Source organism: Hevea brasiliensis, chromosome 15, assembly GCF_030052815.1.
Source record: "Hevea brasiliensis isolate MT/VB/25A 57/8 chromosome 15, ASM3005281v1, whole genome shotgun sequence".
NCBI lineage: Eukaryota > Viridiplantae > Streptophyta > Magnoliopsida > Malpighiales > Euphorbiaceae > Hevea > Hevea brasiliensis.
In genome coordinates, this window is record NC_079507.1 from 50,998,899 (window position 1) to 51,015,148 (window position 16,250).

The 16,250-nt window shown below is 32.2% G+C and overlaps 1 protein-coding gene across 1 annotated transcript; it reads right to left on the reverse strand.

The window, feature by feature from the left end:
* Positions 1-459: 459 nt before the first annotated feature.
* On the reverse strand, positions 460-4,652 carry LOC110660897 (uncharacterized). The gene is made up of 7 exons (XM_058137091.1): positions 4,445-4,652; positions 2,005-2,169; positions 1,767-1,897; positions 1,431-1,651; positions 1,142-1,348; positions 938-1,018; positions 460-811 (listed from the first exon to the last, which is right to left on the reverse strand). Exons 1-7 carry the CDS (start codon positions 4,650-4,652, stop codon positions 577-579), a joined length of 1,248 nt encoding a protein of 415 aa, XP_057993074.1. The 3' UTR covers positions 460-576.
* Positions 4,653-16,250: the final 11,598 nt, after the last annotated feature.

The window sequence follows — 16,250 nt, forward strand, 5'->3', positions numbered from 1 at the left end:
GTATTATAAGCTTTAATTAGATGTAGTCACAAGGTCAAATTAATTAATTAAACCGAGTTCTCCTGAAAGCTGGAGGTGCTCCAATTGATTGTTTAACTCCATGAAAGGATGAAACCCTAATTTCTTGGCTGTAGAAGTAAGCCAAACCCACCTTCCAAGAACCCCTTTTATTATTGTACAATCGAAGGCAAACCCTTACTATAATAAGGCATACTGCGTTACTCCTCTTGCAGATATAGAATTGGGATCATGAAGTAAAGCAATCTAGCTAGGGGTAGAAAGTGAAATGGAGTAAGCACATGAACTCAGCTAATAAATAAGTTGGATTCGATTTATTTTTAAGGGCTTTTATAGTAGCACATAAATTTAGTTCTCCATGGCTTACTGCAGAATAGGTAGCTAATGGAAATATATATATATTTCCAATTTATTCATTATTTTCATATAGCTATCTTAAATGTTGGATAATTATGAAGTCATTCTTACAACTGATAAAAAAACACACACACATATCATATATGCGTTGAAGGATCAAATTAGCTCCATTGGTACTGTAGGAATTAAAATCCATTTCCTCTAGGAGTCCAAGCACCAACAATAGTAATCGGACCTTGATATTGCAAGCATTTCTTCTGCGCTCATTCTCTCAAGCTCAGCTTGCCTCCATGAAGCGAAATTGTTTCGATTTTGTGGGTCTGATGCAAGTGGGTGATCTTCTACTGCATGTTTTTGGGATCTCATTCTCATGTAAAGCCTCATTGTCGCAACACATTCCTCATAAGGGTCTTGAATGCCAGTTTGAATATCATACCTTTTTATATATGCATTAAATATTTAGGCAGGCATATGAATGCATGTATAGGGGAAACTTAGAGGAAACAAGATAAGGGAAGAAGAAGAAGAAGAAGAAGAAGAAGAAGAAGGAGCTAAAACATACCCAAGATAGGCCTGTGTTAGGTACTTGAGTGAGTTGCTGAGCTTGCATGTTTTCATCAATGGAGGATATGTTGCTGTATCCCTGTAATGGAATCCATCCAAGATGCTTACATATTAATGGGTTATTCTCAGAATAATTGAAAAGAAATGAGTTTTCATTTAAGCAAGTAGCAACTTTGCTAGCTTCCAGGAGGAACTTGATTACCTGATCATCATAGCTGGATATTCTAGTTGTAGACGGTCAAGGTAATGGTTCAGACCATGACCCACAAGAATCCTTGCTTTTCCTCCTCTGGGTCGAATTTTCCACATGGGTTCTCCATTGCAGAGGAAGTTCTGAATCTTGGATTGAACCAGCCTTAGTGGCATTGCATCCCTCAGGTATTCAGACCGAATGCCTGTACTTTCGTACCTGCAAAGTATAGCAAGAGTCAATGAAGACAGTTAACATTTATATTGCCTGATATTAACATTTTTACAAGAAATATTGATACCTGTAATTGGTGACAGGAATGGGTGGTTTTACATAAGTGTGAAAGATAATATTTTCGTTTTCATCAATGAGGCAAACCCTTCCACAAAGATCAAGAGAGCCATCACTGCCACCTCCTACCATTTTGCAGGCCAGAGCGACTACTTGTGGACCTCTTGTGTAACCACTGTCATTTGTCAAGTTGTCTCGCAGGCCTATATTACTCATGCGAGCAATTAGTCCCTAAAGCAAGCAACAACCAAGGAAATTAGCTAGTTTTCAAAAGGGTTTAAATCATTAATTATATAATATGGAAATTGATAATTAATTCTCAAAGGTTGAAGAAGCTGATCAGTACAGCATTAAGATTTGAAAGCTGGCATCTTTCTTGATGAATCATGAGAGAGTTATAGCTATCAAGGATGGTTAAGCAGAATTTGCATCCTAGGACACTGAAAATATTTTTGCATTCTTGTTTAGGCAATGGACCTGTATAGAAGCAAAGCATGCAAATTAATCCCTTGACGAAATTACCCTTATAATGAGAGGAAACTGGAGATTATCTGAGTGAGGATAATTTCTTATTGAAAATTTACCTATAAGATGTTCCCTCAACGATTCAAAGGATCTGCAGTGTTTCTTACAGATTCCACACATGGGTTCATGGACTGAGTGACTGGAGATTCTCATGTGCTCCACTAGGTGCTCCATTTTGTTGAATTGCCTGAAGCAAGCAGCACACTTGTTCCTGCAAATGCAAATGAAAACATATTATTGAGCACTTTCATATATATCATCATTAGTATTGAAGCAGAATTTATTCCTTATATTATGCCTCAATAATTAGTATCATGCTGTAACAAACCAAACCCTATATTTGGTTATTTAGGTGGGTTTGGTGGGTGTGGGGCTGGTAATGGGAATAAAGATAGTGCAAGGAAAAGCACAAAAATTTACATGGTTCAGCGTTCAGCATACATTTAGGATCTGATAATATGAAATATATGTAAATATATATGAGTTCCAACAGATCATGCAAAATGGATATGTGATAATGTGTCATACTAATCTATCTTAAAGTAAATAAGATAAGATTGGGCTCTAGACAACGTTAGCAGAGGTATCTGTGTATCTCATACTGTGTATAACTAATTTGATCTCCTCATAAAAAAAAGAATATATATATATATATATATATATAACGTTCACATCCATGTTTGCTAGAGGAGAGAGAGAGAAAGAAAGAGAGAGAACCTTAAAGTCTCAGATGTCTCGCTTCTAGAGGCCATGAGAGTTGTGGAAGTAGTAGTGTTAATCCTGAAAATTTAGGTAGCTAGGGAAATTTGAATTGAAGGATTTGAGGAATGGAGGTGGATGCTGGCACATATTTATATCAGAAGATAAAAAAGAATCTCTTCCAAGTTGCAGGAGGCGAATCCTCCAAGTCCATACTTGTTACCTGAGTTTTTTGCTTTTTTTAAAAAAAACAAAAAAAAAAAGCTTTTCGGAGCCTTTCTTACTTTATAATATATGGTTGTATTGGATTTTTTTCTTCCCATCCGGTCCATTGTAAACTTAAGGTGCCGGATATATAATGAAATTGCCTATTAAATATTTAAATCTTATATACTTATATATTAAATTTATGAAAAATTAAATTTAAGTAAGAATTTTTCAATTACATCATGCTAAATTCAAACATTCACTGTAATCCTAAAGTTTGGGGGTCATTTGATTAGCTTTCGTTTAACGAGTAAAATATAGAAAATAACCGCATTGAATATTGTTATAGAAAGTGAATCAACAGAAAATTTTGAATTCAAGACTTTATGACAATACTATTAAATATAATTCAACATTAAATAATGAAGATTATAATTTAGAGCTATGCAGGTTAATAGTATAGCTTAAATGTATTAAAATTTAACATTTAATTAAATTTCCTTATGAATTTTAATCAAATCTAAATCAATAACTTAAAAAAAAAAAATATCAGTGATAAATTTAGCTATGATCAAAATTATGTCACTAATAACATTGATTAATAACGGATCCATCACTAATAAATTATGAATTTTGTTGTTGCTAATAAATTGTCACTAATACTTAATGACAGGTTTCAATGACGAATTAAAATCTAGCACTTGAACTTAATTTTTTAAATTAACTACAGATAACCTTATCGCTAACATGCTTTAGTGAAAGATTAGCAATGGATTAATGGGAGATCTAGTAACTTATATTATTAGAGATGGATCCTTTTAATTCATTGCTGAAAGTCCTTTTTTTTTTTTTTTGTAATGAATAAATAGATTATCGAAACAATGAATTTAGCCAAAATTTAAATTTAAGGTCTAAATCCACGAATCCAATTTAAGTTGTTGCCAGTCCAAGAGAGGTTTTTGTTTGATTCATTGAGATTAGAGGTAAGATGCACATATGGGACTTAGTAGCATCACTTTTATTGACCAAGTAATACATGGTTCCCTCATTCTTCTCATTAGTTTATGTTGTAAAAACCACACCCACACAAAATAAGGAACACAAAATTTAACGTGGTTCGGCCTAAGCATACTCTACCAACAAATTCACTATCAAAGAAAAATAATTACAACTACTAATTATTTTTCTCACCCTCAAAATCACTCAAACAAAACTCACGGAATTTAATACACCTATACACTTTGTGAGCTCTCTGCAATACATTTCATATAATGGCTAACCAATTCCTATATATAGGCTACTAAAACCTTGTCCTTTTAGGACACTAATTATTAAACTTTATAATTTAAATTCTACTAAACTTCCTAAACTAATTATACTTCCTAAATTAATTATACTTCCTAATTCCAATTGGACTTGGACTCTAACAATCTCCACCTCCAAGTCAAATGGAATTAGTCTTTATAATTTATGCAAAAGTCAATTTTCTCTTGGGTACTTTCTTACACTCTTAATTGTTGATGTTGCCTCTTGCTTCTACTTGCATTCTTCAAATCAATGTGCTTCCTTCCAATTTATAGAGATTCTTTGTACCAATCTTCTCACCCTTCATGATCACAAGAGTATCTGGGCTAACTCTCATGACTCCACCATGAATCGAACACCCATAACTCAAGGAATCCAATTTACCCAAGGAAATTAAGTTTCTTTCAAATTTAGGAACATATCTCACTTCATCGAATACTTTTACTTGATCACCATGCAGCTTGATCTTTACTCTTCTAATACCTTCAACTTCCATCTTTTTCCCATTGGCTAGCTTCACTTTTTCTCCTTTCTTTTCTTCAATCGCATCAAATCACTCCTTCTTTGAGCAAATATGGAATGGGCAAGCATAATCCATTAACTACTCATTTTGTAATGGATCTTTTGCATTTTCCTTATCATCATCCACATTCAAACATTCACTATCAATATCATCATCCATTACAATTGCAGCAATTCCTTCTTTTTCTTTTCCGCGACTCCTTTTGAATTATTTAAACTCTATAAGATCTTCCTTCATTTTCATACAATGGTATTGAATGTGGCCATTCTCATGACAGTAGTAGCATTCTTTATCTTCATGGTCTGCTTGTGGTCTTGAACTCGATCTACTATTCCTTCTCCAATTATTTCCACTAGAATTGCTTCTACCACGATTAGAACCATTAACAAAAGCTTCACCTTCATTGCTAATACCTGTCTTCTTGAACTTCTCATCATCTAAGATAACTGCGGTAACCTCCTCCACCTTCAAAGTCTCATTCCCAACTGTTAGAGCTGTCACCAAGCTTTTATCAGAGTGTGGGAGAGAGGTTAAATCCAAGAGGGCTTTATCTTCTTCATCAACCTTCACACCAACACTAACCAATTGGATAATTAATTTATTAAAAATATTAAGATGATCTCTCACATCAGTACCTTCATCCATTCTGAGTTGGTACAATTCCTTCTTCAAGTATAAATGATTTGTGAGTGATTTTGACATGTACAGGCTCATCAATTTCTTCCACAAAACAAAAGGCGAGGTCTCCTCTAAGAAATTGTACTTCACATCTGGGGCTAACATCAGTCTAATCGTACTCACAACTCTTTGTTGAAGCTCCTCCCAATCATCATCTTTCATGGTCGCTGATTTATTCTCATTCAATATTTTAATTAATCCTTGCTGTACAAGGACATCTTTCACGGTGATTTGCCATAAACTGAAATTATTTTTCCCATTAAACGGCTCTACCTCAAATTTTGTGCTCCCCATCTTTGACATCTCGAACGACAACTCTGATACTACTTGTTGTAAAAACCACACCCACACAAAATAAGGAACACAAAATTTAACGTGGTTCGGCGTAAGCCTACTGTACCAACAAATTCACTATTAAGGAAAAATAATTACAACTACTAATTATTTTTCTCACCCTCAAAATCACTCGAACAAAACTCATGGAATTCAACACACCTATCCACTTTGCGAGCTCTCTGTAATACATTCCATATAATGGCTAACCAATTCCTATATATAGGCTACTAAAACCTTGTCCTTTTAGGACTCTAATTATTAAAGTTCATAATTTACATTCTACTAAAGTTCCTAAACTAATTATACTTCCTAAATTAATTATACTTCCTAATTCCAATTATACTTGGACTCTAACAGTTTATAAGGACTGTTATTTTATGTGGTTTGAATTTTTGATATATTTTCATGGATCTAAATTGTGATCCGACCCAAAAGTTTCTGTTGCGACCCGATTGGAATAAAAAATGAGGTTAGTGATGGGCTTTGGGCTCAGGCCAATGCCCCTCACAGTATGGACTAGTATAAATATTGTAATATTATGCCCTTTGTTTTAGTTTTGTGAGATATTCGGAAAACACACTGGAATTAGGGTTTGAGAATCCTAAATGATTATATCTTGCTTTTTTTAATCATGGTGTAATATTATGGTCCTTTTTTAAAATTTGCTTGCCTACTATAACAAGGACCTATAGTGTCCTCTTGCTAGCTTAATGGATGATTCCACTAGTTTTTTCATTCATTGGGATCCTTGAGGCATTTGACTTAAGTAATCTTCCCACATCTTCTCTTCTTGGTTGCAGTTCCCCTTACTCCCACATAGTCTATCAAATGTCCTGTATTGATCAACTTTTCTATTTTTATATCAGTTGACAACACTCATTGGAGTTGTGATCATGCCTTAAAGGAATTGATAAAAGCGACTTCAATCACTTTTCTCAAAAGGGGGCCTTTATCTCCCTTAGCCATTATACATATTCCTTGTCTTTGATTGTCATCAATATCTTGGCTTTTTATATAGTCAAAAGAGTGAGCTTTTTTGAAGGTGCGGAAGCATGAAAAACATAAGTTTAGATCATTGAATTCAAAAATTTTTCTTCTAGGGTCACATGCATCATGTAAGATTCATTTTTATCTATTTGATTTCAATGATAAACAGCATATTAAAACTCTTTTAAAATGTTTTTGGATCTACATTTACCATTTAAGATTTTATAATTAACAGATTAATTCATTAAAACCCTAGATTAGATCAAAATTAAGTGCACTAACCTTTTGATACACTGCAGTGTGTTTGGCACCTTTGGGATGTGCCTAGGACACCAGATGTTGTCCCTCTTGCTTGTCCACACCAAGATCACCAATGGCAGCCCCTTGAATAGCTTCTAAAGCCTTTCCAATCAATTAGAAAATCAGGTTTTACCTTTAGAAATGTTATAGATGTAAACATGATAGTAGAAACAATTTTTAGTATTTTTAATTCAAGAGAATATTAGCTATTCTCTTTGAATTGATGAGAGATGAAGAAGAAGAGAGGGAGAGGCTCTTTTGGGTGACGACACCAAAGAAGAACAGCAATCTTGTTATTTTACTCTTTCATAACAACACATTATATAGCTAGGTCACCACTTAAAACCATTGCCACATGTCACCTTCTGATTGGCTCTTAATTTAATTGACCCAATCACATTGTGCCAAGTGTCAAACTTAGGTTTAATCTTCACTTTGATCATCTTACTTGATTAAAAGACAATTGGCAAGCTTATGTGTAGTGCCATGTGTCACCATCTCATGGTGCCACATGTCACCTTGTGAAATGACCAAAATACTCTTGTGTCTTAATTTTGAGTTCTCAACTCAAAATAATTATTTCTCTTCTTCTAATCAATTTATATCAAATATAAATTAATTAATTAATCTCTATTAATTAATTTCTCATTAATTAAATTCATATTTAAACACTTTAAATATAAATTTAACTTATACTATATATCTAATAACCTAGATTTGGCTTCAAGCCATGCTAGGGACTTTGCAATCTAATTGCAAACCAAACCTATTTAATTAATCAATTAAACTCTTTAATTAATGAATTAAATCATATTTAATTTGGTGATTACTTGTGTATGTGTGTGACTTACTAGGCTCATCACTGATTGGCAATGAGACATGATATCAACTCTTAATATCATCATAACTATTTCTTACCATAAATGATTTCTCTAAATCATTTTATGCACCTCATAGACCATGGTTAACACCTAGCATAGCATGCCATGGCCACCCAATTAGTAATAAAGTTTACCTTAAATGAACTTATAATATGAAGGAGCGGAAGCATGAAAAACACAAATTTATACCATTGAATTCAAAAATTTTCACCTAGGGTCACATGCATCATGCAAGATTTATTTTTATCTATTTGATTTCAATGATAAACAACATATTAAAACTCTTTTAATATGTTTTTGGATCTGTATTTGCCATTTAAGATTTTTAAATTAATCAGATTAATTTTAGAACCCTAGATTAAATCAAGAACAAATACACTAACCTCTTGATACACTGCAGTATATTTGTGCCCTTCAGATGCGTCTTCAGGATACCAGATGTTGTCCCTCTAGCTTGTCCATACCAAGAACACCTATGGCAGCCCTTGAACAGCTTCTAAAGTTTTTTCTATTATTTAGAAAATCAAGTTCTGCCTTTTAAGAGATTAAAGATGTAAATAGGACACTAAAAATAATTTCTAGTATTTTTAATTCAAGAGATTATTTGCTAATCTCTTGGAATAGATAAGAGATGAAGAGAAAGAGAAGGGAGACTCTTAGGTGGCGGCGCCAAGGATGAAGAGCTGCTGGTTGTATTATTTTTTTTCATAACAACACTTATATAGCTAGGTCAACACATTAAACCCTTGCCACATGTCACCCTCTGATTGGTTCTAGGTTTAATTGACCCAATCACATTGTGCCAAGTGTCAAACCTATATTTAATCTTAATTTTAATCATCTTACATGATTAAAAGACATTTGGCAAGCTTATGTGTAATGCCACATGTCACCATCTCATGGTGCCACATGTCACCCTGTGAAATGACCAAAATGCCCCTGTGTCTTAATTTTGAGTTCTTAACCCAAAATAATTATTTCTCTTCTTCTAATCAATTTATATCAAATATAAATTAATTAATTAATCTCTATTAATTAATTTCTCATCAATTAAATTCATATTTAAACACTTTAAATATAAATTTAACTTATACTATACATCCAATAATCTAGATTTGGTTTTAAGTCATGCCAGGGACTTTGTAATCTAATTGCAAACCAAATCTATTTAATTAATCAATTAAACTCTTTAATTAATTAATTAAGTCATATTTAATTAGGTGATTACTTGTGTATGTGTGTGACTTACTAGGCTCATCACTAATTGGCAATGAGACATGATATCAACTCTTAATATCATCAGAACCCTTTCTTACCATAAATGATTTCTCTAAATCATTTTATGCACCTCATAGACCATGGTTAACACCTAACATAGCATGCCATGGCCACCCAATTAGTAATAAGGTTTACCTTAAATGAACCTATAATCATATGTTACCATGCACTAGAATCTCTCTGTTACAAAATCCCAACTCAAGCTGGAGTCATGGTTTATGTTAAACTCCATTTGCTATGAATATTATGTTCTCTTTTAATTCCAGTTCTTGATTAAAAAGATTTTTCTCATCAGAAACTCTTTTCTGATTAAATCTATCTGTCCTAGCTAGGAACTTGAAATATCAAGAACAATTAAATGAACATAGGATTTTATCACTATTTACTTAGAGGAACAGATTCCATCTTGATTAACACCTACCTCCATATATAACTAGTATGAGCCAACACATGCCATATACCCATACATAGTGCAAATATGAAAGCAGTATCAAACTCAAACTACCTATATACAAGATAACTGTGCTATCTCAGGTCTAAAGATTATATACACTGATATAATTTATGACAATGCATTGACAAGAGTAAACTCTATGTGCTTGTCATAAGTGTCACTGGTTCTGCCTACTTATCATTTATAAGTGCCTATCATATTTGTCATATGGCATGAGACTCACCATTCCATCTTATTTATATCTCATATAAATAACTTGGGAACAAACATGAATACAATCTTTCTGGATAAGTCATGTCCTTATTATGAAGTATCATCGATTGTGAACCTATTCATGACACTTTATACTAGAAATACTGTTACTCATATTCTTAACAACTTAATAATAGAATTTCTAACAAAATATTAATGGACCTTTTCTATTACACATAAATATATTATGTAAACGGAAAAGTGAAAATGCCTTTTATTAATAAAAACATGTACGAGGTATATACTAAATGATATGCTCGAGGACATACTACTAATATAATCATATGTTACCATGCACTAGAATCTCTCTGTTACAAAATCTCAATTCGAGCTAGAGTCATGGTTTATGTTAAACCCCATTTGCTATTAATACTATGTTCTTTTTTAATTTCAGTTCTTGATTAAAAAGATTTTCTCATCAGAAACTCTTTTCTGATTAAATCTATCTGTCTTGGCCAGGAACTTGAAACATCAAGAACAATTAAATGAACATAGGATTTTATCCCTATTTACTTAGGGTAACAGATTTCATCTTGATCAACACTTAACTCCATATATAACTAGTAGGAGCCAACACATGCCCATATATCCATACACAGTACAAGTATGAAAGCAGTATCAAACTTAAACCACCTATATACAAGATAATTGTGCTATCTCAGGTCTAAAGATTATATGCACTGATATGATTTATGACAATACATTGACAAGAGTAAACTCCATGTACTTGTCATAAATGTCACTGGTTCGGCCTACTTATCATGTATAAGTGCCTATCATGTTTGTTATATGGCATGAGACTCACCATTCCATCTTATTTATATCTCATATAATTACCTTGGAAACAAACATGAATACAATCTTTCTGGTTAAGTCATGTCCTGCGTGAAATATCCTCGATTGTGAACCAATTTATGATACTTTGTACCAGAAATACTGTCACTCATATTCTTAACAACTTAATAATAGAATTTTTAACAAAATATCAATGGACCTTTTCTATTACACATAAATATATTATGTAAATGGAAAAGTGAAAATGTCTTTTATTAATAAAATATGTATAAGATACATACTAAATGATATGCTCTAGGGCATACTACTAACATTTTCCACATCTCTCAAGTTCCTGATTGGGTTTGAACAATCCACCCCCTTCTCAAGTTAGGTTTGCAGCCATTTTCACCCCTTTCTCTTTTTCATATTTCTTTATTCTTTTCTCCTTCATATCTCTTATCCTCCTTTTATTTTAGGGCAAAGCTAATAATTTTGGCATTTAAGGCTACTGTGGATTTGTTTTTATTCTCTTCGTTGAATGTAACAGCTCTTTGTCTTTTCTTTATGTTCTTCTCCATGTTCTTTTTATTTAGCATATCAATTCTTAGGTTGGGTGTAAATGGGTGACCTATCAATAAGAGTTTTGTTGGAATTGATCTTGCTAAGCTTTTCGTGAATTTTACTTAATTTAAATAAATTTATTGCTTATAAAAAAAATAGAAGGGTTAAAGGCCTATTTTGGCCCTTTAAGTTATTCTAAATAGCTACATAAGTCTTTAAAGTATTTTGTGATCTAATTAAGCTCTTCAACTTTTGAAAAAATAAATAAGTCTTTCAAATTTGTAAAAATAGATCAAATAAGCCCTTAAAAACAAATAAACCCTTTTAACTTTAAAAATAGATAAAAAGACTAAACTATAATTTATTGCTAATATAAATCTAACCAAGCCATGCCCGTAAATCTTCTAATACATGGAGTCCTCATCAGCAATTTTATGCATCTAATTTGTAGCATCTCAGTGGATATTTATTACATCATGGAGCATATTAATAAGTTGCTCTTTATTTAGTGGTTCAAGAAACTTCTCTAGAGAAACTATAATGAATATGATGAAACCATAGAGAAACTTCTTAAATCATTCGACAAAGAACAACTTATCGATTTACTCTATAATGCAGTAGATACTTATTGGAATATTGCAAATCAGATACGTAGGATTGCTGATTTGCATTAGAAGATCTTTGTGCATGACCTTGGCTGGATTTATATTAGAGGCAATTTATAGTTCAATTTTTTTTAATCTATTATTAAAAGTTAAAGGGCTTATTTGTACTCAAAATAGTAAAAGAGCTTATTTGATCTATTTTTAAAATTTGAAGAACTTATTTGATATTTTTTAAAGTTTGAAGAGCTTGTTTAGACCTGAAACACTTTAAGGACTTAAATAACTATTGAGCCATACTTTAAAGGCCAAAATAGGCCTTTTGCCAAAAAATAAAAAATAAAAATAAAAAGTTGTTTATGTTTTGAGCATCTCTTCCCTAATGTGTTTTTTTACTTTGATCATCACATTATTAAAGGTGTGAGGGATTCTTAACTATGGAACCAAGGAAGCCCTAATGCGTTTTACCCTTCTAAATAGCCTTTATAGCTTTTGGTTAGTCCATATTTAAAATTTCCATTGCTTCTCTATTAAAATTCACTACATAGTCTCTGAGTGACTCATAATGCTTCACATTCTCTAAGTATATGTATTACTAAATTGCCTACCTAAATCAGGAAAAGAATAGATAATACCTGACATGAGGTTGTTGAAACATGTTTGAGTTACAACATTAAGGGTTGTTAGGAAGACTTTGCTCATTAATTATTTTATCGAACTTAGTTAAAAGCTCCATCACTATTTTGAAATTGATTACATGATTTATAAGATGGGTGGTCTCATCAAAGGCTCTATGATGAGAAGTTTCAACTTTTGGAGAATTTCCTCCCATTGTATTGTCCCCACAAAAGACGTATCTATCTTAAAGCTAGGTCTATTTAAGGTTCCTTTCCGTAGAACTCTTGTCTAAGCTTATTTGTAATCTCTTCAACTTCAAATCTACTTGATCTTGTGTCATCACTGGTCCAACCATTTTGTTTTATTTTGTCCAATTGGCAAAATAAATCCAAACTTTTACTTTGGTTGCTTGTTATATTAAAAAATTTTAATTTTTGATAATTTAATCATAATTTTCAAAATTGAAGAAATTTTATCCAAATTCCAAATTTTAATTTGGGGATTTTAACTTTTGACACTTAGATAGCTAGATGGACATGCCATTTAACATTTTCTAATAAGTTTAATCCACATCATCACTATAACGACCGAAATAAAAGGCCATTACTAGTGCTAGGGATCAGGTCAGCTTGAGGCTGTTGGAACCTGTAGCAAGCCTAAAAGCCTATTAGACATAAATATATTCCTGTATTTCACAACCCAAGCATACTCTAAACTTTTACACTTTAGTTTTTTCATTCATAATTAACATAAGATTGGCTTAGAATTTAAGCCTTCACATACAAAAAATCAAGTATAATTAGTTTATACATACATTCTCACATAAGGAGCTAGCTAGATTTCAACCATTCATAATTACATCACTCAACATCTATCATAAACTTGTATATTAGCATAGTAACTATTCCTTTATATATTACATGTCCGCTAAACATACAACATACATATAAACACTCTACAGCTACTCCTATTGCTAAAACTCCAAAAGACTCTTCTACTCCTGGACACCTGCATCTGGGGTTAGAGGAAAGGGATAAGCTCACACAAGTTCAATGAGTAAACTAACCAATATAATTTAATTATATTATTCATTTCATACATATGCAATGTATCATCCAAATGAATTTTCACATAAAAAAACATTCTACATAAGATGAACTTATTATCGGTGATTTCCCAAATCCAATGTCCTCGGCTCATATAAAGGTTCCTTAGGACTTTAGCTTAAAAGTAGTGCGCCAGGGGCTTGTTAGGCCTCACCTAGTCTTACCACCACAGATCATGTATGATCATAACATAAACATATCATAGAACATAACATAAGGGGAACTAGTGGGGAACTAGTGGGTCATCCAATATCCATCATGCACCAATAAAAATTATGCAGAAATGTAACATATTCGTGTTTTGGATATATGCACCCTACATAATAATGACATGATATGTGAGGATGATCATAAATTAAAATTAAAGAGTTCACGTTAATTAAGGTTAGAGTTACTCATCTCTTGTAGCCTATCAATCATTTAACTCGAATGATAGCCATCCTTAAATCCTTAACTTTTCGAGTCCCTATAGTTCGATCCTATAACATCAGACCTTAAAGAATTATACAAGGTTCTAAAACTTTATACACATAATAAATATCTTATTCTAGGTCCTTGGGAATCATAAAATCATGTTTTGGAACCTTAGAAGGAAAGGAAGAATAAGTCTGGCAGAAACAACTTCGGATGCGGAACTTGAAAATTTTTTAGATTCTTTCATGAAACTGCATGCTTCAACTGCTGAAACTATAACTTTTGACAGTCGAAACTAGGAATTTTTAGAATTTTTAAATAAAAAACCTGCATAATCCTTCTCCCAAAAATCTGAAAACTCATCCCAAAGTTCCAAAACATGAACCAAACATATAAACATGTCTTTAAGGCCTAAAACTTCTTGAAATTACTCTCAAATCCAACATACATCCTCCAAAATCACAAATCCTAGGTTTTCTCCAAAACTAGCATAACATAAATAAGGATTCTCTCAAATCCATTAAGAGAAACTAGCAATTTAAGGCCCATAACACTTAAACATAACTAAACTAATAATAAAGCATGAATTTTCAACATAAAATTACAAAACCCAAACCCTAGCATACATAAGCTTCCTAAAACTCATCTTAACCAAAACTTCACCTAAAATTGAAGTTATAAAAACCAAATTCCTCATCAACATGCTTGGATCTTCCTATTAGATCAAGAAGAAAAGAAAGTTATCTCTTTTTTTGGAGCTTGGAAGTGAGAGAACCAAAGATCCAAAGCTTGAATCTGTTCCCTCAAGCTTCCAAATGGAATAATCCACCTTCAAATCCTTGAAAATGTCAAGGAAATCCCCTCAAAAACTTCCTTGTAAGCTCTAGCAGTTGAGAGAAAAAGGGAAAAGGAAGAAACAAATTTCTTTTGATAGAAAACAACCTTTGGTACCTTTTTATAACCTCACTGCCGAGGAACTTTCAGCTGCCGGAAGCTTTAGTTTGGCTGCCGGAGTCCATTTTGTCCAAAAGGGATTTGAACAGCAAAGAGGACTTCACTTATTGAAAATCCACTCTTAGGCTACCAAAGTTCCTTCGGCCCAAAATACACTTAAAAACTTTTCTTTTGTCAAAACCATTAAAATATTTTCATTTTTAAATGCATTTTAAATAAATCACACATACATACATATACACACACACACACACACACACACACACACACACACACACATACACTTCTACCCCCATTCCCTTATCTGTGGAATCTTTGAATTCACCAGAATATTCTATCTACGACAAAAATTTCAACATCAGAAAATTGTGGGTATTATAATCACAGGCCTATTGGCAAATAAATCCAAACATTTTAGCTTATTGCTCATTGTATCCAAACCTTTTAATTTTTGACAATTAAACTAAATCTTTCACAATTAAAGAAATTTCATTCAACACTAAAATTTGAATTTGATAAATTATAATTTAGTCCTTAAGGTGGTTTAGTGAAACCTTACAACTTAATCCCTATATTTTCAAAACCAAGCAATTTAATCTCTGAGATTTGGCAAAATCTACAACTTAGTTTCTTAATTTAAACTTTATAGTTAAATAACATATTAAATATATTACTCTTCCCCAAATTAATTCTTCTTCTTGTCAATAATTTTTCAGAATTGATTTGGGATTCCTCTTAAGTTTTTCCAATATATGTTTTTTAGTTTTTAATTAGTAAAATTTTGATTTCTTGAAATAAAAAAAAAAAATTCTTGCGTTGGAAAAACAAAGATCCAATTAGGTTGGTTTTATGAGTTGTGACTCGACCCAAGAAATCTCTCCATGTAGCTTCAATCTTCATGTTTTGAGCAGCTGTAGGTTCATTAGGGGATGGGCTGGTGGACAGAGGTGGATCCCAAATTGTCTATGACAACTAGATTAGGGCAAGAAAACTTGCAGCTTCCCATTTCTCTCTTCTAGAAAATATGTAAAGTTAAGGGTATTTTTAGTCATTTTTATTATAATTAATGGTCAATTGGATAGAGAGATTAAGTTGTAGGTTTTGCCAAATCTCAGAGATTAAATTGCTTGGTTTTGAAAATACATAGACTAAGTTGTAGGTTTTGTCAAATCTTAGGGACTAAATTATAATTTACCTATTAGAATTTGAGGATAAATTTTAGGTGTTGTATAAAGTTTCTTCAATTTTCAAAGGTTTGACTTAAATGTCCAAAATTAAAAATTTGGATAAAATGTAAAAGTTTGAATTTTTTGAGCCAATTGAGTCAAGTGATGAGGTAGATTAAATTTATTAAAAAAAAATGTTACATGGCA